At 41.8% G+C, this 25,204-nt stretch overlaps 2 protein-coding genes across 7 annotated transcripts in view; both read left to right on the top strand.

Annotated features, from left to right (window-relative positions):
* Positions 1 to 11,251, top strand: part of cadm3 (cell adhesion molecule 3) — a 92,725-nt gene extending 81,474 nt beyond the window's left edge. For 4 of the 5 annotated variants that reach the window (XM_044367548.1, XM_044367544.1, XM_044367545.1 and 1 more), the window contains 3 exons: positions 330 to 350; positions 3,497 to 3,622; positions 6,901 to 11,251. In XM_044367548.1, the coding sequence (XP_044223483.1) occupies positions 330 to 350; positions 3,497 to 3,622; positions 6,901 to 7,019 (266 nt within the window). In that variant the 3' untranslated portion in view covers positions 7,020 to 11,251. The remainder of the gene's footprint in view (positions 1 to 329; positions 351 to 3,496; positions 3,623 to 6,900) is intronic. The other variant, XM_044367547.1, reaches the window with a different exon arrangement.
* Positions 11,252 to 13,431: 2,180 nt separating this feature from the next.
* kirrel1b (kirre like nephrin family adhesion molecule 1b) overlaps positions 13,432 to 25,204 on the top strand; it is a 73,789-nt gene continuing 62,016 nt past the window's right edge. For both annotated transcript variants that reach the window (XM_044367543.1, XM_044367542.1), the window contains exon 1: positions 13,432 to 13,814. In XM_044367543.1, coding sequence (XP_044223478.1) covers positions 13,769 to 13,814 — 46 coding nt within the window. In that variant the 5' untranslated portion in view covers positions 13,432 to 13,768. The remainder of the gene's footprint in view (positions 13,815 to 25,204) is intronic.

Below are 25,204 nucleotides of genomic sequence, written 5' to 3'. Positions count from 1 at the left end.
CAGTCAAACATACTGGGGAGTCTGTTTTACACGCACGCACACACATGCAAACACAAGCACACACACACACCGATTTGCAGCAAGACCAGTAAATGAAGAGACACAAAATGAAGGAAAAATGGCATTCATTTGGCCGTTTCACAACTGTTTCATGTCTTTTTTTTTTCTTGTTTCCCTCTTTCCTCCTGTTGATAATCCCTAACCCCTACACCCCCGAACCCCCACCTCCCTAAAAACACACTGCTCCACTCATCTAACCAACCATCCATCCATCCATCCATCCATCAATCTAAACATCCAACAATCCATCTACTCATCCACTTGAGAAGATGCTGCAGAGAACATTGCAGGTATAACTTCCACCAGTCACCTGTTTTTTCTGACTTTGTCGTCTCTAACTCTTTGTCTGTCCGTCTGTCCGACTGTCTGTAGTTCTGTCTGTTTCTGTCTGCCTGTCACAAGAATTGTCTGGGGACACTTTAAACTTCAGATCGGAGGGATGAATATTTCATAATCCTGCCCACGCACATGCTTTGTTGTTTCTCATACATACACAGACAGGCTGAAACCACGAACTCACTCACACGCGCACGAAAACTTTCACACAGACAACACACGCATTCTCACATGCACGCTCACATCTATCTCACACAGACACACACACACACAAGCATGACCCCTTAAATGGTACAAGTCATTTACACAGTGTTCCACTTCCTCTGTGTGCGTTTCTCTACGTGTTTGTGTGTTTGTGTTTCTGCGTATGTGTGTGTGTGTGTGTGTGTGTGTGTTGGGGGAGGGATCAGGCTTCGAGGTGTTCTTGGGTCTTGTCTGCTTTTCTTTGATGCTGACAGCAGGATTTATGGGCTCATTCTCAGTCTCGCCTCGTCAGCATGCCCCTCTCACCTCCACGTCGGCCAGGAGTGTGTGTTCGACTTTCAGTGTGTGTGTGTGTGTGTGTCCTGCCCCCCCACCCCCCTCTACCCTTCTCTCTGTTCTCTGTCTGCGGCTGGCCTCTGGTTGGCTGTTGTCATGCCCTTTCACTTCTCTAACGGGCTCAAATGTGACTTTTTCCTCCAAAAATTGGCCGTTCATCACATCATTTGGTGTCGCAGCCGGTTGTAATGTGTTCCTTCCCTCCCCTCCTCAGTTTCAGTTTTGTCTACATCTCTAGTTGTCAGTGGCTGTTGCTGTGCTTTTATCTCTCTTTCCTGTCCTCTGATTGGGTGTGTAAGGTAGCTGTTTCTTCTTATGACCGGTTGAATCGTTGCCCTCTACATTGGTTTGACCCCAAAAACTGTGAGAGCCAGTCTCTCTTTCCTACCCCCCCCTTTTCCTATTTTATTCCTCCATCTGTTTTATTAAAATCTTTGTATGCTTTTCTGTGTGAGAACTGCTGCTTTTGAGTTGTACCTATCTGAGTGACTTCCCAGTTGACACCCAGCACTTGATCCAGTCTGAAAAGTCAGGCGAAATAAATGATGTATCAAATTATTTCCGTGTAGATTGCCGTCTTCTCTGAGGTTCATGCAGCTAATGTGGCTGAAGAGAGGCAAACTGAGAGGGGGGAAATATCAAATCTCTGCTGTTGGGTGAAAAACTTGCATCTCCAAAAAAATTCCAGTTTATCAGAGATTAGAAAAACAAGTCTTTTTTTTTCAGCTTGACCACAATAAATTGAAAACTTTCCCACATGAATTTTGCATGTTTTTCATAATGAAAGTATAAGATAATTTAACTTAAGCATAACTTAAATTGTATTTTATTATACTTATTTAAAGTGTACTATCAACTAATTAAAGTTACTACAAGTTACAAAATTACTATTTTCAAACACACAATTTTATTTAGTGTATTTAATGTGCTTTTACAATATATTTATAGAAAGTTGCTCTTAATTTAAAAAACACTTATTAAAGTATACGTATATAAGTACACTTAAAAGTACAATAAAAAATAAATGATAAAATACTGTACCTTTAATATGTATAGTTATTAATGTATAGTACAGTCAGTATTTAATTTTTAAAAAAAATATTACAATAAAATGAATTAAGAACATTTTCAAAAAGACTTTTAATACCACTATTGCGTTAATATCTTGCTTAGGTAATTCTTTAAATAAGTAATCCATAATATGTCAACGTCAATCTAACAAGCTAAACTTGTGTTTGTTCGCATGCACTGCTTCAACTTGAAATATTTGATTTTATGTCTTTTTCTATGTATATTTAGATTAACAACCCTCATCACGCAGGAGCCTTCACTCCCTCATCATAACTCTTTCTAACCCTTTTATTATGGGTGGCATAAGAAAATCCATCTGGACAAACATGTTCAAAAATTCATATTTACCATCGAATTGCACTCCAGACAGCGTTATCGACAGCTGCGTCGCATCATAAACCGACAGTGAAAGAACCACAAAATCTCGCTCACTGTCTGTCACTTGTGCTCATGTTGATTGATTGACCATGTGTGTGTTGTGGGGTTTTTTTTTGCATACACTAAAAGTAAATTATCATTATATTTTTGGTGGAAGTCCAAAAAGTTACTTCTAGTATATTTAAACATATCATGATTGCAGCCTTTAATATAATAATAGTAGAACTTGAGCAGTTTCAGTTAAACACAGCTTTTAAAGTAATTTTAAATACATGAATAGTATATAAAATATACTTTCAGAAAATATACTTGAATATACTTTCTTTATGCCTGGAGATTCTACCGGCTCGGTGAATAATTATCTCAAAAACTGAATCTGGGTGCTTTAGGTGCCCCTGGGGGTCCAGTTGGAAATCCGGCCTTAAATTCCTCAAGATCAAGCGTTCTCAAAGTTTCTTAATCTATAGAGGAGCATAAAAACCCTTCAGTTAAAGTGAAAAGATTGAAATCACCACTGCTCATGGGAAAAGGTTTTCACCCGACATCAACCGCGTATATTCCAACGAGGTTTTTACAAGTGATTGACACTTGGTCGGTAAACTGCACGATCCTGTTGAATGTTAGTCACGAACAGTTTTTAATGGAGAGTGACGCGGTGGCCTCTTTTATTTCGCCTGGCTTTTTTTCATACCCTTGTCTTTGTCTTCTGAAGGTTTGCTGCTGTGCCTGGGTATTATATATTGACAAGTCTTCTCTGCTCCCCTATTCTTTTCTTTTCTTTCTGTCTTTCTCTCTGTCACTCTCCTCATTATTTTCTCTCTCTTTCTCTGTTTCTGCTTCCTTTCATCATTTGTCTCCCGCTTCCACCAATATTCCTCCGCCACCCCCCCTCCTGTCTCTCCGCTCTCAATCTCCGTCTCTCTTTCCCTCTCTCCCCTGATTTCTCACTGTCTCCCCCTCGTTTTCTGTCGCTTGTCTCTTTCTTTCTCGTTCTTTCTCTTCTTCCCCCCTCTCTCTCTCTCTCTCATTATGACTCCCATTTCCTTATCTTTACTACATGACCTCCTTTTCTCCTCTCCTCTCCTCTCCATACCACTATTCTCCACTTAAGACCCCACAGCCATGTCGACCTCTTCGGGGGTGGACCACGCTGTGATCGGAGGGGTGGTGGCTGTTATCGTCTTCATCCTGCTCTGCCTCCTCATCGTCCTCGGCAGATACCTCATCAGACACAAAGGTTACCTGCTCACACTCACAGACACATGAGCTCACACGCACAGAAACTCACTTATGCATGCATGCATGAGCGTACGTGGAGATAACACTTGCATAAATATGGATACATGCGTACCTAGACGGGATCACACACGCACAAACATGCATATGCATACCAATGTAGGGACACGGAGAAATGCAAATTCACTCATACCTTACAGTAATATGAATTCTTACCATAAACCTCACTTATTTTACCCTCCAAGCAGAATAAGAAATTGAATGAATGACAAAAAGTGAATGTTTATTCATTGCCATTTAATACATTTTGGTTCACACATCACCTGTGAGATTAGATTTCCTGACATCAGTGATGTCTATGCAGCATATTTCCGTTTATGCAGTCAAATATGGGATTTAAAAGCCTGGGTAGGCAGTTTTCTGGAAAAGACAAAAAAACAACAACAACAACAAAAAAGCCAGAATTAAAATACTCCTCCTGCAGCCTGTCCTAAGCCCCTCCCACCAGACAAGCATGGGCCTATGCACGCGCTTCATACGTGCATGCAACACAACAGCGTTTGCTAGTACAGCACACACACAACTTCCTCTTAAGGCACAACAACCTTTAGTAAACAGTAAACAGTAAACAGGACCACCTCTCACCTGTTGGAGGTCCACCACAAAAGTAATGAGTGTCTAGTCTCCGTGCTTGAATTCGAATGGTATCGCGTCTCTTTCGTTGTCTGCCTCCAAAACCTCCTCAGTCACCAGCCCATCAGAGACCTGGACCTGCTGCTCTGAACCGAGTCCCAGAGTGACGAGCAGCACCAGGGCGCACAGACGGGTCTGACCTGAAGCATCGGTGATGCATAAAAATCTATCACTGCTTTTCACTTCTGGGAGCTGAGTTCACTTCCATTGAAAGTCACTCGCTCCGGCGTTGTTGATAATATTATGCGCTGCTCAGTTCCCCTCGCACTACAGGGAATAGTCCGATGATCGCACGTTGCTTTCCATTCTGCGTTCTGTTGATATTCCCGTCTTTATTTCTCTCCTGCGATTCATGCAGTCCCATCACTTTCCACTTCCTATTCATTGGTATCCCACTACTTGCCTGGACTACAAACTTTCTGTTATGTCTGCGTGGCTTTGTGGAAGACTCTGGTCATGCACAATGAGTGCACAGGTTGAGTGCGTGTCATCATCCAATCATTTCATGCGGGCTGAATGAAATGATTGGACGGACTTACTATAGGTCTGCGGCAGCCACAGATACCGGATTTTTTTCTTTTTATTGTCAGAGCCTTTGATTTATTGATTGCTGTCGGGATGTAAAGAGAATTTTAACAAATATGATGAAAAATTCTTCTAAAATAAATTGCCTACCCCAGCTGTAAAGTGAAATGAAACTTAATTGCTTCCCGGCCTTTATCATTATCTTACACAGATGCTCCCGCGCTCTTAAGTCGGAGGCAGCGAATAGTGTTACTCGATTCGCTCTCAGTCAGCTCTCAAAATCACATTTTTAGCACATAAAAAAACAAGAACAAAGCAAATTCAAATGTCTCAACTCCACAGCAGGGGACGTGTGAAATTTAAATGGTAATATAGATATGTCTCAGCACCCAGGTTAACACGTTAACACTCGTGATATAAACACTCGCCCACCACCAGCACAGTGAACCAGATTCCATCTGTGTCTCCGGAGCCTCCAGCTTGTCCAGAATATCGAACACACAATTGGACGGCGCCTGGTGTTCACAGGTGCCAGGTCAGTGAGGGATCATGTCTGTGTCACTGCACTAGTGACTCCCTCTGATTGGTTAGAGCACCTGTGCAGAGGGGGTGTAAAAGAGGAGTTTGGCGAGTGTATGTGTATCAGTCTACAGGCCAGCAGAGGAATGAGCAGTTACAAACACTGTGGCACGTGAAAACTCGGACATCTCTTGTCATTTAAATCCCATAATATGAGAGTGAAGGGAGATAATCGTCACATATGAAGCACAAAAGCAACTGATAAAGACAACTAATGATATGTGCCCTTATATTCTGTGTAATGACCAGAAAGTGACAGTTTTTCTGAAGGTTTAAAGCACTTTAAGATTAGTTTGACAATATAATCATGAGTCAAGTTAGTGCTTTCAGTCTCACCTTATGGTCTTCATCACTAAATAGAGTTTCCTCAACTGTCATGAGTTGATTAAGTATGGGAATTCAGTGCAGTGATAACAGGTGGTCATATTCTGGGGAAAGATAACCTCCTTTATCTGTTCAAACATGGTCTCTGGCATCAGATGTGAAAGGCCTCTTTGATCTTTCTCCGGCCGTCCGCTGACTCCTGCTTGATGACTTTGACCGTTTTCCAGTTGATGATGTGACAGGTTTTAATCTGGGTTTCACAGATTTCACAGTCGTTGTCCCCAGCGTAGTGTTCCCCACGGTTCTCTCATGTATCCATATAAAAACACACATTTATCACATTTCCATACCTACGTAGATCAAAAGATGACAACTGAGTGAAATCCAGGACAACTATTTACCTCCATTGCGTAATAAAGACCATGACATGCGGCTGTAAGCTGGCATGTTAGCAATCAAACATGAAACAGGCTTTTTATTTGGTTGACAAAGTCCTGATGGTTCCCAGGAAGTACTGATTTGGTAACATGCAGGTTGAAATACTACTAGACATATAACCATGGTTTGAACAGCTTTTCAGTGATGTGATGTGAAGCAGGTTCTGACTACGTATTGAAGTATTGTCACTGAAATGCTGTTGAAACAATGGTTACATGAAACCTAAATGTCTAAAGTTTTCACTTTTCAAACAAATAGAGCCCAGTTTTAGCCTCGACATCTCCTCTGTTGACCTGCAAATCAACAAATAAATGTTTTTAACCAAAAAAAACTTAACATACAACCTCCCCAAAGAAAAATATTTCATTGTATCCAGATAAACACATTTTTTACAGCTGTTCTCATTGTGTCTCCTGGCGTGTGCCCAACCTAAAGAAAACTTGACTACATAGTAATTTAACCACAATAAAAGCAAAAAAAAAGCACCCGATAAGTGATAATTTAAACGTCATATTGGAACATCTTGGCACCACGCTATTTATAACCACCTCTGTCCTGCTTGCCTTTAGTCATTTTACAGTTCCAGTGTTTGACTTTTACTGCCTCAGCAATCTTATTTCTCCTCCCCTTTCCCCTCTCTCTCTCTCTCTCTCTCTCCCTCTCTCCCTTACCTCCCGTGTCTCTCTCTTTCTCTTCTTCTTCTCTCTCCTTCCGCTCCAGGAACGTATCTGACCCACGAGGCCAAGGGCTCGGACGATGCCCCCGACGCCGACACAGCTATCATCAACGCAGAGGGAGGCCACTCTGGAGCAGAGGACAAGAAGGAGTACTTCATCTAGATGGAGGAAGGAGAGGCGGAGGAGGAAATTTTGGAGGACGTGGAGTAGAGGAGAGGGGAGGAGTAAAGGAAAAAAACCTCCATTTGTTTTCACGGCGCTTCAGTTCTTCACTCGGTTGGAGGGATGATGGGAGGGGAAGGGAGGGAAAGAACTATGGGCAGGATAAAGCAATGAGTTGAGCTTCAACTGGTACTACCCTCTTTGCAATGATACAGGGAAGTGAGATTTTGCACTGACATACGGACGAACTGAAGTTACACACTCAAACACACACACACACACACACACACACACAAACATAAATACATGAGTCAGTTTTTGGGGGAAAACTCTTCTCACACAGACTTGAATGCTCGTAGACCGTCAGATTAACAAACACAAGCCTCCTACTAACATGTCTGAATTATTTCTGACAAATTAACACATTTTTACACAAGCATTGTATCCTATTTCTAACTCTCAACGCCTTGAAAAAGCAAAATTGTAACTCACATTCCGGCATCCTGAGCTGATATTTCACCACGCCGACCTGTCTCCTCAGCATTTAAACCAAGCCAGCTCTGTCTTTTCTTTTTTTTTTTACCCCCCCCCCCCTCCCCTCCCTCATTCTATCCATCTAACAAGTCAGTATCCCTCTGTAAACATCCTAGTGTCAGAGAAATCCATCTAAAGCAAACTATTACGGACAAAAACAATCTCCCCTCTCTCGGTTTAATCTTTTTATGCCATCAAACCTCTTCCCGCAACCCTGGTACGAGCCATCGAATTTCCCACGACCCAGCACCGCACAACATGCAACTCTCATGCAAAAATAGCATTCCCACCTTGCGCTACCAAGCCGAGGGGCTCCAATATACATATATAAATATATATATATATATAGAATTATATAGCATTCTTTTTACTTGACAGAAAATGTTTGGTGTGCTGTAAATACACTACAGGTTCTCATTCTGTCCTCTTTCTATCTTCTTTCTCTTCTATCTCTCTCTCTCTTCTTCTTTCTCTCTACATCTCCCTCTCGCCTGTATCTCATACAGTCTGTTACTGCATTACAGTAACTTATATACTCTTAAAAAAAAGCCTGCCTGTTTTTATTACATGCGTGGAAATGCAGAGTTGAAAATATCAATATCTGGGGAAAAAAAAAATATAAATAACAACAATGATGTTGCGATAAAAACTAACCTTAACTGCAAATATTTGTATGAGGAACATTTTCCTTCTTTTCTTTTTCTTCGTTCTTTTATTCCTTTCAGTTTTTTTGGGACTTATGAGAGATTTTCTCTCGTCGGTGTCTCAGTGTGTTACCGTCGGTGTTAACAGTTTACAGTGTCTGTCGGTTTGTCAGTCCAGGAATTCATAAGTTTAATTTCCAACTTTGATTTTGATTTTTTAGGGGTTTTGATTCTGTTCATTTATTTACATTTTTCCTGTGCGCCACATTCAGTGCCACTTATTTTCTCCCAGCTTTGTCGGCCTTCTGCTCTCAAACACTGAACTGTAGCAAAACCTCGGTCGAACACGTCTTCGATGGGTGTAAAAGTGTTTGGTAGAGTTTCGCTGCCCAGCGTATGTAGACCACCGTGGTCCTTCTCCATTCGGCCCCACTGAATGTACTGATTGACTCCGTCATTGTTCTCTCTGCAGCAGACTGCTTGTCTTGGCGAGGCCACATGGCGCTAAATTCATTGAGTAGTGGCATCACGACTTCCTCTAAGAAGCTGGCACGGTCGCTGCTTCAGGGAGGTGAAAATGCTTGCTTGCTTTCCACTACGGGGCCAAACAGGACTGCCTAAATGCATTATGACAAACTTCCTGGCAAAAAAAACCCTTTGTGTTATTGTTTCTTTTTCTCTGTGTGTTTGTGTTATTGCGCGCAGACATCATTTGCGAGCTTAGCAAAAGGTTCCCATAAATGAACGGTGTTTTATCAAGGTTGGGAGTTCGCCTTGGCACCGGCAAGCTCTATTTGGCCCGGTCGTGGAAATTGATTGCAATCTGACTAAGAGGCTCTGGGCTCCAGACTGTACACATGCCAAGGTTTGGCTTCGTGGGCAGGGTGCCGAGCTGGAGTCTGGGCTCCACTAACACTGAAGAAAGTCATTTAAGAACTTAAATGTCCTCTTCTCTTTTTTTTCCCTCTGCTCCGCTCGTCCATTTCTTTTCATTCTTTAATCAATCATCCCGTCTGCGTCCTGATCCACCTTCACCCGCCCTCTCCTCTCCTCATCACTCCTTCCCTTCATCTCCCCCCCCCCCCCCCCCTCTCCATCTCTGATCGATGTCCGTTTCTCCTTGCTGGTCTCTCTTTCATTCGGGAGTCCATGTAGACGTACAGTAGAAGTAGCGTCTCTAGGTTTGCCGGTGTGCGCTGATGGCTTTCTGCTGCACTTTTTAGGAGTGTTTTGGAGATAAATCCATTTGCTGTTGTCCTACAAGTAGACAGTTATGCCTGTGATAGTTTTTGTACACCTTTTTTGGGAATGTTCAGGGATTGTGCTTTTCGTAACTTTCCCCGCATTGTCGTTAACTGCTACCTAGCTGGCTGCTTTGAAAGCAAGTAGCCCAGCTAGTGTGTCTATAAGCTAGCTATACTACAAAGGGTAATATGACCCAAAGCAGGGTCAGCGGTTGGGTTTTTTTTTTTTCCTTTCTAGAGCTCTCGGTTGGTATGCGGCAGCGAACTCGGCTGAGACAGTGTTCGAATTCTGTTTGACAGGTGTGCAGAAGCGCACCGGACAAGTTAAAACAAAGTGAGATTAATCTTTCAAAGGACTGAGAACACTGTTTATCCCGTGTTTGCTCTGTAATGCTCTTCAGTTTTTCACAGTAGTCATGTCTGCAGACCAGAGGACGGGCTTTGTCTCACAGAGCTTATTGTCCACTTTGAAGAGTTACCTTTGATTTGTATTTAAACCCAGTCTAATTCTACTCTGTGAATGGAGAAAGGAATACCTGCCTCATACTCAAAACGTGTAGTGTCTTTTAAAAACTAATGGACCTGTATTTGCCTGTAATTTATCGTCCTGTCCTTCGTCTTAGTTAATGTGCTAGCATGTAGCTTGCATGAGAAACGGTTGGATATGTAGATAGTGTTGGAGACGAGAAGCTTCTCTCCTGAGACAAGAGCGACGGTCTGCCTGACTGACCTCCGTGCTGTTCTCTGATCTGCAAACATAAGCCGTGTCCCGGTTAAAACCCATGTGTACCTCCTCAACGCCGCAGTCCTCCGGATAACACCGAGGCAACTGAAAACAGGACTCGGTTGTAGGCGTACAGTGGCGTTGAATTGGGACGCGCAACCAGTCTAATTCATTTTTCATTGCATCAGTGCAGTAATGATTAGCTGTCACCAGATGCCAGCAAACAGCAGCTTTTCTATCTCCTTCTTCAGTCAGACCGAGCTGTCCCGCCCCACCACTTGACTCTCACCAACTCCTCCTCAGGCAGTCGCACACTAGCTGCCAGTCATCTCTTTTCTTTTTTTTGTAGTATGAACAAATTGATTTTTAAATTATGTTTTGTAAAAGGTGTGCATAATCTTAAATTTATTACTTTCAATTCAATTGATAATCATTTTCTTTAATTTTTTTTTTTTAAAAAAAAACAATTAGATATTCCAAAACTTGAAGATTAGAAATTTAGTTTTTGCATATTTTATTGTTTCAACAGCCATTTTTATATAATTTCATGTATATAGTGTTGCCTTTACTGGAAACTCTTACAAGCGCACCCATACACACTTTGCACACACTTTGGGTACATACACATCCACACACATATCTGGATATGCACGGCAGGCATGATGTCTGTGACCATGGTGTATTTGTACATATATGTGTGTGTATGTGTGTTTGTGTATGAGTGTGAAGTGTGTATAATTGACCCAAACAGACTCTGGAGACACTCTTATATGTGTTGCATTCACAAAAATGTTATTATTTGGATGACTAAAACAATGTCTTTGTTTTTAGCGTTATTGTTTTGGATGACAAGTCTTCCTTTTGAATAAATATCCATATCACATGAGAATAGTGCTGTCATGTATGTTAATTTGTACTATGACTGATGATGTCATCAAGGCGAGACCCAACCGCATGCTGTGCTGAGTTTGCGTCTGTTGGCTGTTACGTTCATTCAGAATTTGTTTTTTTGTTTTTTTGTTTTTTTGGGTTAAAATACCAGTTCAGTTGTTGACTTCAATAAACATGCATTTGGGTTCATTTCAACTGTTGTGTCCTTGGTTTTTCCTGTTCAGAATTTCTAAAAAAAAAAAAAAAAGGTCTGATCCAAAAGACTAGAGGGCAAACATTTTGTTGCTGCCATACTGTGCAGCTGGTAAAGGAAACACAAACACAGCTTAATACACACAAATATCACATTCGGATAGATTTTGACTCAGAAAAGAGAAAACTTATGTTCAAAAATCTTTGTTGAAAATAAAGAAAGTTCACATTAAGTGTACATTTCAATATCTCCAAAATTAAAGTATTAAAATTTCCAGTGTACTTATGATTTAGGCATCAGTCCACCATTGACTTTTTATGTGGACTTAATCAACTTTCTTGTAGAAGGTATTTTTGTAGGAGGGAGTTTTGGTATCAGAACAATATCTGCTTTCCCATCACTTATTATTTATTCAGTCGCTGGGTACTGTGCACATTATATATTCATTAAATAAAAGATGTGATAAAGTTTCTCACAATTCCAATAATTCCTGAATACGTGAACAGGTTATAAAAATCTGCATCCTACTCAGTCATTCTTACACGTGGTGAAATGAGACGTCCAATAGAGGGCAGTACAATACAATAATACAAAGTCCCTTGTTTAAAACAACAACAACAACCAAAAAAAAAAAAAACAGGTTTGTTGGTTCTAAAATCAGATGACAGACTTTCTCTGGATTGTATGAAATTACATTTTATACTGACAGTCTTTATCTTATTATTTCTAAAACAGATTGTTACATAATGCTCTCTTTTTCTCACAAACACTCAAATAAAGGCCTCTAAGTGTTGTAATCTTTCTTTCTTTCTTTCTTTCTTTTCTTTCTTTCTTTCTTTCTCTGTGGTTTCTTCTTATCTTTTCCCTGCCTCCACCCCTTCAGTATGGACTGTGGATTAGGGCATATTGTTACCACATGTTGTTTTTTGTATGGAGCTTAATCAGCCTTACATTGTAAACACGCTACTAGTTAATTACTACACTGTACACAGTAAGCAGTTACAATCCTCACACAGATGGACTTTCATAACTCCAATCTGTCCGATCGTTTGAGGATATGAGTTCTTGTCAAACTTGATCTTAAATATTAACTTACTCAGACTGTGTTGAATGGGGGAAAGTGTGCCGTTAAAAACTCAGAGTTTGCATCAACCCAATGTGAACTGGACGAAAAATGGATGCCAACAAAAGTGCGTATTGATAAAGCTGACTTCATTTGAGTCGTAAAAACTTCACAATTTTGATGGGAACACTGATTTCACCAGATATGCTGTATATTCTGCAGCACGCTACGTTTGCAGACAGTGAAGTCATGTCACTGTTATTTCTAAGAAGATAAGCATTTATAAGGCTTTTGCTCTATAAGAGTGTAAGAAAATGTGAAAAAAAATGGTACGAGTGACCCTGAGCTCCCCGAAGAAGTCACTATAAACACGCTGGAGACAAACTGTAAATTCCTACTGAAAAATTACAGAAATGACAGTTTTATAGCAAGTTGAAAATCATATACTGTGGTATGGTCAATATATGAATCTTCTTTATGATACACCCAACAACCTTTTATGTCAATATGATACCATAAGGTCGCTATATCAAGGAGGGTAAAGTTATCAAAATTAAGGGTATGGATAAAAATTTATAAGACTGGGACGTGTTGTCACTTCCAAATTGACTGACAGGTCTTTTCATAGTGATTAACACCAGCCTGTATACAGAATCTAGTATCAAGTATGTCTTGTTTTTCTGATGCTTGACTTCATTATTGTTTAACATGTCTATATTTGCAAGTATTTTAAGATAAGAAACACACAAACTGATTTCCTTCTATTATATATATGAAACAATACCTGTCAATTGTCAGATTGATCCATTCATCTCAAAGGCACATTACACTACACTCTAGGGAATGTTGCTCAAATATTATATTACAACCAGAGCCTATAGGCTTATATACAATGTATTCTGTGTCTGAGGTGTCCTGAGTTCACAGTAGTTGGTGTAAGATCCCATCATTAAAGCGCAGTTCTCTGTGAGGCCGCATTGAGCGCCCTCCTCCTCTCTTTGGAGTCCAAAACGGAGATTTGGAGCGGGGAGGCGTGGAGGAGGTGGAGGTGGTGGATATGGGGGGGGGGGGTGCCACTGACTGTATGAGGGGAGGGGAGGGGGGGGCAAAGAGAGAGAGAGAGAGAGAGGAATTCAGTGCTGTTTAAATGAATCCAGAGTGCAGAGAGGAAAGGGGACGCATACTGAGAAACCGAGAGAGAGCAGGCAAAAAAAAAAAAAAAGTGGAGACAGATTTGTTTTACGCACGGGAAAAACAGGGAAACGAGTGGAAGAAAGGGAAGGATAAGAGAGGAAAAGAGGCATCGGATTTTTTTTTTTTTTCATCAAATTTGGCTTCTTTCACTCTCATGACTCAAAGAGGATTCCAGTTAAATTCACCCGGTCGGGAGGAATTGATGGTGTCTTTTCGGGGAAGCAGAGCCGAGGGGAGGAATCTGAATGCGCTCGGCTGAACCATGCCAGCCTTGTGGATCATAACTTTGGCGATCACTTTGAACCAAGGTGAGAGATGTTAAACACACTCAGTGACACTAAACCTGTCTGGCATGAGCGACCCCGGAAAGTTTCTTTCTAATGGACGAATCTTTTCTCCTTTTTTTACCCTTCTTGTCCCTGTTGTTTGCGGGCGTCTGTGCGCTTTGTGGGTGTCTGTCTGTGCTGGCAGTGCATGTGTCTTATGCTTATGTGTCTGGCAGTTTGCGTGCGTGGGTTTCGTGTGCGTGTGAATGTGTTATGTTGTTATAGATTTGTGTGCTGCTCTAGACATCATCATTACAACCCACAGTCACAGAGGGGGAAAGGAGTCGTGGGGTGTTTAGGGTCTTTGCTCTGCTGGGAATTTTTTTTTTTTTTTTGATTTGGAGTGCAGACACAAACGGTCCAGACGCGCTGCATTAATTTTCCTCCAGTTACACGTTCATAGGAGGGATGGAGAGCATCTGCAGCCGACATTGCTTTGACGTGACCTTTGAAATGCATGAATAGATAGATTAGGTTGACACATACAAACGTTGTGTGGATCAACAGAAGATGTGTTTTGAGCACGCGCACACGCACTCACACAGAGACGCACACACACACACACACACACACACACACATACTGCGCATAACCTGCCAGCCGGGGATGATTGATGAGGCGAGGATCCAATGCACAGTCTGGTCGCCGGGCTTTAACATGAGTCACACTGGATCAATTTCCAACACACACATGCGCACGCACATACGGCACGCACGCGCTAGGCACGTACATTCCTTCAATCGTGCGTGTGTGTGTGTGTGTTTGTGTTTGTGTGCGTGTGTGTGTGTGAGTGTGTGTGTGACAGAGAGAGAGAGTGGAGAGCAGAGACCAGCAAGTGTCCCTCGAGAGAGAGAGAGAGAGAGAGAGAGAGAGAGAGAGAGAGAGAGAGAGAGAGAGAGAGAGACTGTGTGTGTGTGTGTGTGTGTGTGTGTGTGTGTGTGTGTGTGAGTGAGAGAGAGAGAGAGAGATAATAGAGACCAGTGCATCCTCCTCTTAGCATGCAGGTAGGGTCTCGCGTGCTCGTGCCTGTGCGCGCGCCACCTCTGCAAACGTGCAGGTGCCAAGAAAAATTCATATTTTACTGTAAAGACGGAGACATATTCACTGGACTGGAGGAGAGCCCCATTACTAATATTAATGTCCCTATTTATCGATCACCTTGATAGATTGCCCTCTCTGGCTCTACACACACAGACACATACACACACACATGAACACACACACACACACACACACACATCTCAGTGAGACAGAGGATGGCAGGCAGAGTGTGTGTTTGTGTTTGAGGGCAGTCATGGCTCCAAAGATAGAGGTGATTAATTGAGGTGGCCTTATGTGAACAGTTCAACTGTGTGTGTGTGTGTGTGTGTGTGTGTGTGTGTGTGTGTGTGTACCTGCCTCAGCACCTGGGTCCCCGGTGCCGCAGGCCACCGGTGTGATGAACCACAGACGGTAATCTGCCAAGACAGACAGTCAGAGGAGCTCTCAGGCTGGAGCAGTGCTGCCCACCTGAGTAAAACAGAATAGAATAGACAATAAGGTCTAAGAGAGCAACACACATGGTGAGTCTCAGATAGGAGGAGGATGGATGCATCTTTCATCTTTCAATGAGAATATAATATGTCAGATTAGATTGACTGATCAGCCAATAATCCAGTGAGCCAGGATTAATTAGGACTAGATAGAACTACTGAGTATATTGGTTATAGCTGGATGAAAGAGAAAAATAGAGAGGGTAATAAAGATCAGGAAAGTTTGATTATAGCTATAGAGAATCAAACAGGACAAGACAGAACAGAAATGGAAAAGAAAAAGAGAGCAGATAAGAACAGCAGAACATTACAAAGAGAGAACAGAAGGAAAACAGATCAGAAGAGAGCAAGGCAAAACAGAAAAGGCCAGACCAGAACAAAACTTGAAACAAAACGAAACAGAATAGAGAAAGAACTGAAAGAGAACAGAAACAGGAACAGACACAGAAGAGAACAGAAACAGAACCAGAATCGATCAGAACAGGACAAAAACACAGCAGAGTAGAAACAGAGCAACAGAACAGAGCAGAACAGAAGCAGAATAGAGCAGAATAGAGCAGCAGAGGAGCAGATCAGTGTCTCCAGCTGAGCTGGTGTAAGCCTATAAATGTGATCAGAGTGAATCGGTTCCCTACATGCAGCAGCTGCAGCCTAATGTGTGTTTAGCCTGTTTGGACTCTTCCAGGTGTCTGCTGCCTGCTTTATTCTGCTGACAGCTCTGACTTTCTCTCTCTGAGACGCCTGATTTACTGTTCAGTCCAGCGGTGTGCCTGGCTTTCTAACACAGGCCGACTACATCTCTATGTGGCTGACCGCGAGTCTGTGGGCCCCTGTAATTACTATTCGGCCCTACATGTGTATATGTGTGTGTGGGTCCGATGCAGCGTGTTGCCGCTGTGATCCGACGCTGTGCTGCCAGCGCGGGTCTGGCCACAGGCGAGGAAGCTGTTTCTCAGAGTCGATTCTTGAACAGCACTTTTGCTTGAGCTGAACATTTTTGCAGCCTGATCATGCAGGCAAAGCAAGCAAAGCAATTCTTGCACTGCAAGCACCTGTGCCATCTCTCTCTCTCTCCTCTCTCTCTCTCTCTCTTTCACACACACATACATACACTTTCTTTTTTCTCCCTTTTCTCCCCCCCCCTCCTCCTCCTCTTCCCACTCTTTTCTCCTGTCACAAGAATAGCGTAGAGGCGCAGATGTAAAGAGACAGGCCAAAAGACAGAGAGATGGAGGCAGAGAGAGACGAAGAAAGGAAGAGACAGTGGGGTTCAGTCCTAATCTGTTGACAAGAGGGGATGTTTGAGGATAAACAGAGACAGAGTGGGAGCGCTGAGGAAGGAGAGAGAGAGAGAGAGAGAGAAAGAAGAGGCCCAATTGGCTTGAGTCTTTCCTTCAACAGCAATCCAGCTGGACCATCAATGTTTGATGCTTTACACCAGCACAGGTTTACACCTAAAGTGGGCTCCAGGGGCAATCAGAAAAGTCTCTTGATGTCCTCTAGATGGTTTATTCCACTCACTAAAACTTAGCAAAAGGAAAGAATATACAACATATGATCATTTTTGATCATTAGTTTCAAGCTCTCCGCTGTTACGCCCTCAAACAGTTGTGTAATTCCTGTCTGAATCATCTAACAACAAAAATACTCTCAGATGGGGGTTTGTGGGTTAAGTCATAAGTGTTTTGGCATTTAGAAGAGTGGAAAAATGCACAGCAACATTACTATGTGCTGCAATTCAAGGATTCTCAAATATTTCAGTACAATAAATTAATATTTAATCTGCACAGCCTCATAAAAGAAGATTTCTTTTAGAGCATTGGATTGCCTTTGTGTCTGGAGTGAATATGTGAGGGTAAGAGTGATTATATCGATTCCAGTGAATTCAGCTATTTGTCCTTCTGTTGAAGAAACCCACTGTTGCATTGCTGCATTAACCTGGTTTTTGGCCTTGGGGCAAACATTTGGTGTGGGCTCCTATTGACACCCCCTCTCACCACAACCACCACCTCTCTGTGTATTGTCTACTGTATGTATCCTACAAGTAGACTTATTTATTTAGGGATATGGATAATGTGACTAAAACTAATAATGCACAACCCTAGTCAACCCTTGTCCCTCCTAGAAATCACGTTCATGTACAACTTAATTGTTTTCCCAATTATGTTGAATGCGCAAACGTAATTACTGCCTGAATTATGTTCACAGGCAGAGTTTTTTTTTAATGAATTAAAGCGCTACATTAATATATCGCTCTGAAATCAGAGGGAGGAGGGCGGACACAACGCAAGACTCTGACACCAGGGACCACGGTTCGCATCCTGAGTCCCACATGAGGTTAGGTTTAGAAAACAAAAGCACTTTAGTTATGTTAGTGAAAGATTGTTGTTTCATTGAAATGTTAATTAACATGTTGTGTTTCAAGTCACTACAGACTTTTTTCTGTATTAAACCAAGACCACGATCTTTCCCGACCCTTAACCGACTGCTGCCAGTGCTTAAACATAACCATAAAGGTTTAATAATGCTGTAGTTTCTACTAGCGACTATTGTTCTGCAAGATCAGATATTTTGGTGTCACTAAACAACAGTAGCAACATTTTTTCAACTTTAAAATATGTTAATTAACAACATTTTTCATCGGGTAAATAGAATAAGTAATTAAGACAGCAAACACAAATCTAGCAAAAACATATTTTCTGTTGCAATTTGGTTGTATGTAAGTGTCATTTCTAGGAGACAAGGTTGAACTTGGGCAGTTAGCCTCTTTGAAAAGCATAAAAAAAAAACTGTTTTTACCAATAGAGCAAGTGTCATGAAATTACCTTTTGTGTTGCTTCTCTAAATTCAACAAATCAAGGATTTATTCGACTCATATTCAATACTTGCAAGGAAAATATGAACCAAAGCCACAAAATTGAATTTTGCACTAATAATGTCCTTCAACATGCAAAGCAAGTGGGCATTCTCTGCTTCTTGGTGGATGTTATCATCCAAAGCACCACTGATGAGCATTTCTTACATGAGTGACCTCAGGATGAATCAAACCCCCAACCTTAGCCATTAGCGCCATATTGTAAAGCGAATATAAAAGGTTGACTGACTCCGTTGCTTTAATTGGGTGGTAAAAAAAAAAAAAAAAAAAAAAAAAAAAAAAATCCACTTCCCTGAAAAACCCTGTACTCTTAAATGAAGATAATTAAAATGGCATGACAAGCCTTGTTTAAGAGCAGAGTGGAAGTTCAAACAACACGAAAGGGAGGTGGAGTTAAGTACGTGTGGGGCCTCATCCCAAAGCCCTCCGGTACCTGACAGATCTGATATCCTTATGACTCGGGGAAGATAATCTGAGGTGACAAGAAACAGCAAATTAAAATAAATAAATAAATTAACCGCCACAATTAGCCACCGCTTAATTCACTGCGATGCCCCGATAATCTAGTAATCTGCTAAAACGACAGGCGAATTCCTCCTTCCCTCCTCTGCACGGGCTGATGTGTGTCTGTATGTGTGACTGAAGAGTATGCAGATCCTAACGGAGAACATCGACTGGTATTAGGACTGACAACCATCAATCTGGTTGATATGTCTGACTGAATGAGAGAGAAGTGGCGGACTAGGAGAAAAAAGAGAAAGAGGAGGAAAAGGAGGAGTTCAGAGGAGAGGAGAAGAAGAGAGGATGAGGGACGAGGATGGGGAATTTGGTAGGAGTGCAGCAGAGAGGAGGAGAAGCCAAGGATGCAGGGAGAGAACGTTATTCGAAGGTGGTTAGAAGAAAGAGGAAAATGAAGAAGCATGGATGGAACCAACAGGAGTAGGTGAGGTGAGAGGAGAAGACAAGAGGATGAGATGAGGAGACTCATTATTTGAGAGGAAGAGGGTGGTAGAGAAGGAGGTGGATGGAGGAGTAAGCAGTAATAGATAAAAAGGAAAAAGAAAGCAGCAAAAGAAAGTGGATTAGAGGAATTATAAATGGAGGAGTTCGGAGGAGGAGTGAAGGAGCAGGAAAATAGAGGAGTAAATAAGTGGAGAGAAAAAAGGAGGATGAGGGCAGTTGAGTCATTTTTGTATAGGGGAGTAGGGGAGGAGGGCGGAAGAGGAGAGACGGGAGATGCAGAATTTTAGAAGGGGCCAGAAGTGTGCAGGAGAAAAACAAAGAGGAGGAGAAGGAGTGCAGAGGAGTGGGAGCTAAGAAGAATGGAGATGAAGGAGAGCAGAGAGAGATTGTTGAGGTGAGGGAGCAAGAAAATAGAGGAGTAAATAAGGGGAAAAGAGAAATTTGCGTGGGAGGAAGAGGGCGAAGATGAGTAAAGGAGGGCAGCAGAGAGGTGATGAGCGAGGAGGGATAGATGGAGGAAACAGGAGGGAGGGCAGAAGCAGGAGCGGGCGCGGGAGAGGAGAGGAGCAGATACATTTCGGTAGGAAGACGGCAAATGAATGAAGGAGGATGGAGGAGAGCAGGGCTGGGAGGCAGAGGTGTTTGTGTGGAGAGGGTTGGAGCGAAGGAGCAGGAAAAACAGGGGGAGTAGATGAAGGGAGATGAGAGGGCAGGAGAGTAATTTGAAGGAAGGAGGAGGGCTGAGGAGTGAAGGAGAGCAGAGGAGGAGGAAGGAATCGGTAATGAAGAGGAGGGAAGAAGAAGAAAGGAGAAGTGAGGATGAGGGCAGGAGTGAAATGCAGAGGAGGAGTGGGAGCTAACAGGAGTGAAGGAGTTGGGGAGCAGAGATTTATGTGTGGAGAGGGTTGCAGCGATGGAGCAGAGGGAAACAGCCAGGCCTATTATAGATGGGGCTCTCCTGGGAGAGCAGGGCCTGGAGTTTTCCAGGCATTTCCAGCATATTTCACCGCTGTTCCAAGCAGCATGCTGCAATGCACAAAGCGCTGCCCTCGACAGAGTCCTCAGCCCTCCAAGGATAAATAAAGTGGGTCTCTTTTCTCTGCATGAGTATTCAATAAAAGTGATAAAAGGCTTGAAGTAACCCTTCTTAGCTTTTTTGGAAGGGGAAGTGAGAAACCAAACCGGCCACCCTCTCCGAGGAGAAGCTTTCAAAGAAATGCAGACATCAAGAATAAAAGCAGCAAAAGCAGTAAAGTGCTTCCTTTAATATAAAGAAAAAATGTCAACAAAAAGGGCTGGGAGATCAAATAAGCTGTGAGTGTGGAGGTAGTTTATGTTTCTGCTTCTCTCTCTCTCTCTCTCTCCTTCTCTCTCTCTCTCTCTCTCACTGTTTCTTTGTCTGCCTGTGTTTTCTCTCACTCGCTCGCTGTCTGAGAGTCTCATGTGTGGAGGTGAGAGAGAACAATTGAATGGGCCTCCCACATAAAATCCATTCAGAGACATCTTGAGGAATAAGAATGAGAAATTGTCCAGCGCAGTGAATTAAATCAATCTGATCCATTACAAGATCGCTATCACAAGGTTTTCCCTTTTGTCTTTGCCCTGGATTATGCATGCTGCTGGATAAGTGTTTGTGCGTGTGTGTGCGTGTGTGTGTGTGTGTGTACTTGCGCTCATTCCTTTACGTAACACTGTAATACACAGTCCAAGGCCATCAATGAAACAATTACTCAATTAAGTGATTACTTGACTGGTGGGTTACTCAATTGCATTTTCGAAAATTGATTTACAGTCTGGGAATCAGTACTTTCACTAAAACGTGTAATTTGAGGACATCTGACAAAAAACAGGTTCATATCTCCAAAAGTATGGTGTATAAATTATTTTTTAAACATAGTAATACCTAGCTATATCTACTATATGTTTTTGTCTTTATCAAGTAAACATACTAGTTGTTTTTTTTTTAATTTTAAAGGAGACATATCCAGGCAATTTTGTCATTTTAAGGGCATTTTTTAGGGTAAAAAAACCATTGAATGAAATAAGAGGAACATAAAAATCATAAATTATTCAACAACAATAATTATTCACTTTTTAAATATCAATAAAAAACACAAACATTTGAAGTTGTCATATCATATGCCTCTTTAATGTTATGCCTCTTACTAAAAACCTACATAAAAAGAGAAAGTAAGGCACTCCTCTACTTGCTCTCTCTGACAACTCTCAACTGCCGTACCTGTTCTTCTAGGAAGGAGCGCAGCAGGGAGGGTGTGTGTGTCATAAAATCAAAGAGGTCAAATAAAAGAATGAAGCTGAACAGCAGGAGGGGTCTTGTTGTGACCAACAGAGTATTAAACAGAGTATTAAAATGCAATACTCTGTGTGCGAGAGAGAGTCTTTAATCTGACTCATCGTCATCCTACATTATCCCACTTGTTTCAAACCTAGAGAAATCCATAATTTTAATCAAGGTAACGGTCCATTTCATTTGGTCGCCTGTCAATGGTGTCATACCCCCTCTACCAAAGAGTATACGTGCACAAGATGACGATCTTGCAATGGCAGCCATGGCCGTTGTGGCTGCTGTGAAATTCCTACCCAGGACATATCATGCTTTTTGTGATTTTCTGTTATTTTTGTACTGTTATGTTGAAAGTCTATGTTAAACGTGGTCAATGATCCAAAATTTGAGGTGAATGTATGCTTCGTTTTACAGCGTTACCTCTACTTCCTCCTCGTGATGATGTCAGATTTTACACACATGCCCACAAATGGCCGTCTCTTACGTAGTCTTTGTCGTTAAGGTTGTTGCTAAGGTTGTTGACGTTGTCCGCTCGCATATTTAGATCAGATTCAGGCTCAAACATGCATGGATGTATTTGAGAAGTTTCCATTTCAAGTAAAGAACAAGAAAAAGAAGTTTCATTGTCTCCAGAGCCAGCAGGAGCTTCCTGAAGCTGGCCAATCAGAACAGAGTGAGCTCATCGGAGGGGGGGCCTTAAAGAGACAGGAGCTAAAACAGCCTGTTTCAGACAGAGGCTGAACTGAGGCGCTGCATAAAGCACAAGAACTATAAGAAAAATAAGGAGTTTTTTGAACTATAAATCATGCAAAGATATTCCAGTAGAGCCAAAAGCAATTTTAATGTTTCATTAAAGACAATTAAGTAGAATAATAACAATAGACAAAAAAGAAAGAGAGAATGCTTCTTTAATACCATGCTACCCCATATAACAGTTAATATATAACTAACATTACACCTAACATTCAATACATTAAACTTTGCACGGTCTGTATGCTGCATCTTTTCTCATCACTCCCTTTCACTGCCACAACAACAGGATATGGATTTTGCAATAGGTCATCAGTATACATGAATCAGTTCATGATCATCCTCTACTTGAGGCAGATAAAACACCCAACATGTGTTATAATGTCTAATGTTTTTAACCACTTAAAGCCTAACCTTTTTTCCCTCTGCCATACTATACTATACTGGAATATTTAAACTATATGTATAAAATACTCATCATTTTATCATATCATAATGGTTCTTTTATCCTCGTCTAACCAGGCAGTTACTAATTCTATTAAGGGGAAATTTCTCTGCACATGGTATCTTATTCAAAGTAAAGCTTCTGCTAAAGGAAAAGTTTGTAATATTTAATAATTTTCTCTTTCAAAAATCCAATGCATGACAATCATAATCCTAATTTTTCACACCCTACAGACCCACTATCCACTGGCTCCACTTTCACTTAATTTAACATTTAGCGCCTTCCAATCTTTCTCACAGAGGCTTTTCCAAACTTATTTCTCTTATCTGTAACTGAACTTGTGTAACCAAATGATTTTATTGCGTGGGCACCACGACAACCAAGGTTTTTTTTTTTTTTTTTTGTTGAAGTCTCAATATATCCCCCTATCTCTTTTATTTCTTTTCCTTTGGTGGATTTTAAACGGTGATAAAAGAAGCAGCAGCGATTTAAAGATGGAGATGGACAACATGATTACAGATGATGAAAGCCGGTATCCATCACCACCCACTCTGTTTGTGTTTCCATCCCCTTCTGTCTGTCTATCTGCCTGTTCCTCCTCTCTCCCCTCTTATGTTTTAATGTAAGTCGATAACTATCAGGAACTGATAACACCCCGGGCTCCGCTCGGCTTGGCAAGGCTCGATGAGGCGAGGCTCAATGAGGCGAGGAGAGGAGAAAGCGAGAGCAGGGTTGGGTGAGGTGGCGGCGGTGGTGGTGGTGGTGGTGGTGGTGGTGGTGGTGGTGATGATGGCGGTGGTGACACTATCTCTCCTCAGTGAAGTCTGATACGCCCGGGTGCAAGGGAGATAAGCGAGCAGCTCTCAGCGGCTGCGATGAAGGAGGACAGTGACGTCACGCTGCTCGTCTCTCGTTCCCGTGGCGGCAAATGAAGTTATGGCGTCACAGGTGGAGATTATCATTGTTCTAGAAAGGAGATTAGACTGTGAGTGTGTTTTTTGGGTAAGTGTTTGGTAGAGATGCACTTTGCAGTATGTATGCGCTCATGGTTTTCCATACTTAAATTAATTAAATTTATACGGCCACAATTTGGGGATTCACCTCTAATTTAGGGAGCTGTTCCCCAAAGGGTAAACCATTACATTTTAGCCTTAAAGGACAGATTCACATGTTTTCAAGTCTGTCCTAAAACAACAGTCAGGTGCCCAAATGAACATTAACACATTTGTTCCTTGCAGTAATCATTCCTCCTGACAATACTGACCATTCAGAGATCCCTTTATAATCCACTTTCAATGTGAGTGATGGGCAGCAAAATCCACAGCCTTCCTTCCATGCAAAAATGTATTTAAAAGTTTATTTAAAGCTAATATGAAGCTTCAGCTGTCCAAATTAGGAAAATCAAGTCAATATTTTCTAAAGTTTTTGTCTTCTTAGTGCTAAATTCCTTCTTTTTGTTAATATCCTTCCACTACAGTTGAACAGGAAAACAATGTCCTTCAAGACACAAAGAGGGAAGATATTCACTTTATTTGACTAACTCAGACGGTTGAAGTCTCGTATTATCTTCAGATAAATATTTAAAAACATTTTTGCTCAAAACGAGGACTGTGGATTTTGGCCTCCATCACTTACATTGAAAGCACATTTAGAGGAGATCTTCTAATGGTCAGTATGAACAGGAGGAATGATTACAGCAAGAGAAAATGTGTCAGTCTTCAAATGGGCACATGATTATTATTTTAAGACAGACTTGAAAAATTGTGAACCTGTCCTTTAATGTTGTTAATTAGGCATGTAGAAGTAATGGTTAGGGTAAGCCTCCAGGCCATGAATGTAAAGTCAGTGCAATGTCTTCCTATAGTAAATGTGTTTGAGAAACAAAGAGAGATAGTGAGAAGGAGAGTGTTTGAGGTAATAGGAAGGTAGGAAGTGTGTGTTTTGGGGGGATAGCAGCTAAAGGTGACAAAGAAAGAGAGAGATTGCAGGTTTGTGTGCACAAATCCGCAATATATGGTGATGACCAAAGGAAAATAAAAAGAGTTGGTCTGCCTGCTTGTGATTGAGGCAAAGCGAAAGAGAGAGAGAGAGAGAGAGGCGGAGAGGAGGAGGAGGAGGAGGAGAGGGGGGGTGGGGGGTGTGAGTGAGCGAGTGAGAGAGAGAGAGAGAGGAAGCGAGGGAGCAAAAGCGAGCATGTTGGGGAGAGCGAGAGAAAAAGATAATTTCTTAGCTCTTCTTTTAAATAAGTCTGTTTCTATAGCAACCATCCAACCAGCCACTGGAGAGAGAGAGAGAGAGAGAGAGAGAGAGAGAGAGAGGGGAAAGTGGGGGTGCACCAGAGAGACAGACGGAGGGAGAAAGAGAGAGAGAGTGAGAGAGAGAGAGTTACCATAGCAACGGAGGAAGAGGGAGAAAAAGGACTTGGAGAAACTTTGAAAAAAAAAAAAACATATATAGGGAGAAAGTGTAAAAGGCAAGATAAGCAAAGGAAGAGTGAATTTA

Source organism: Thunnus albacares, chromosome 12 (assembly GCF_914725855.1).
Source record: "Thunnus albacares chromosome 12, fThuAlb1.1, whole genome shotgun sequence".
NCBI lineage: Eukaryota > Metazoa > Chordata > Actinopteri > Scombriformes > Scombridae > Thunnus > Thunnus albacares.
This window is presented reverse-complemented; position numbering and strand designations above follow the sequence as displayed.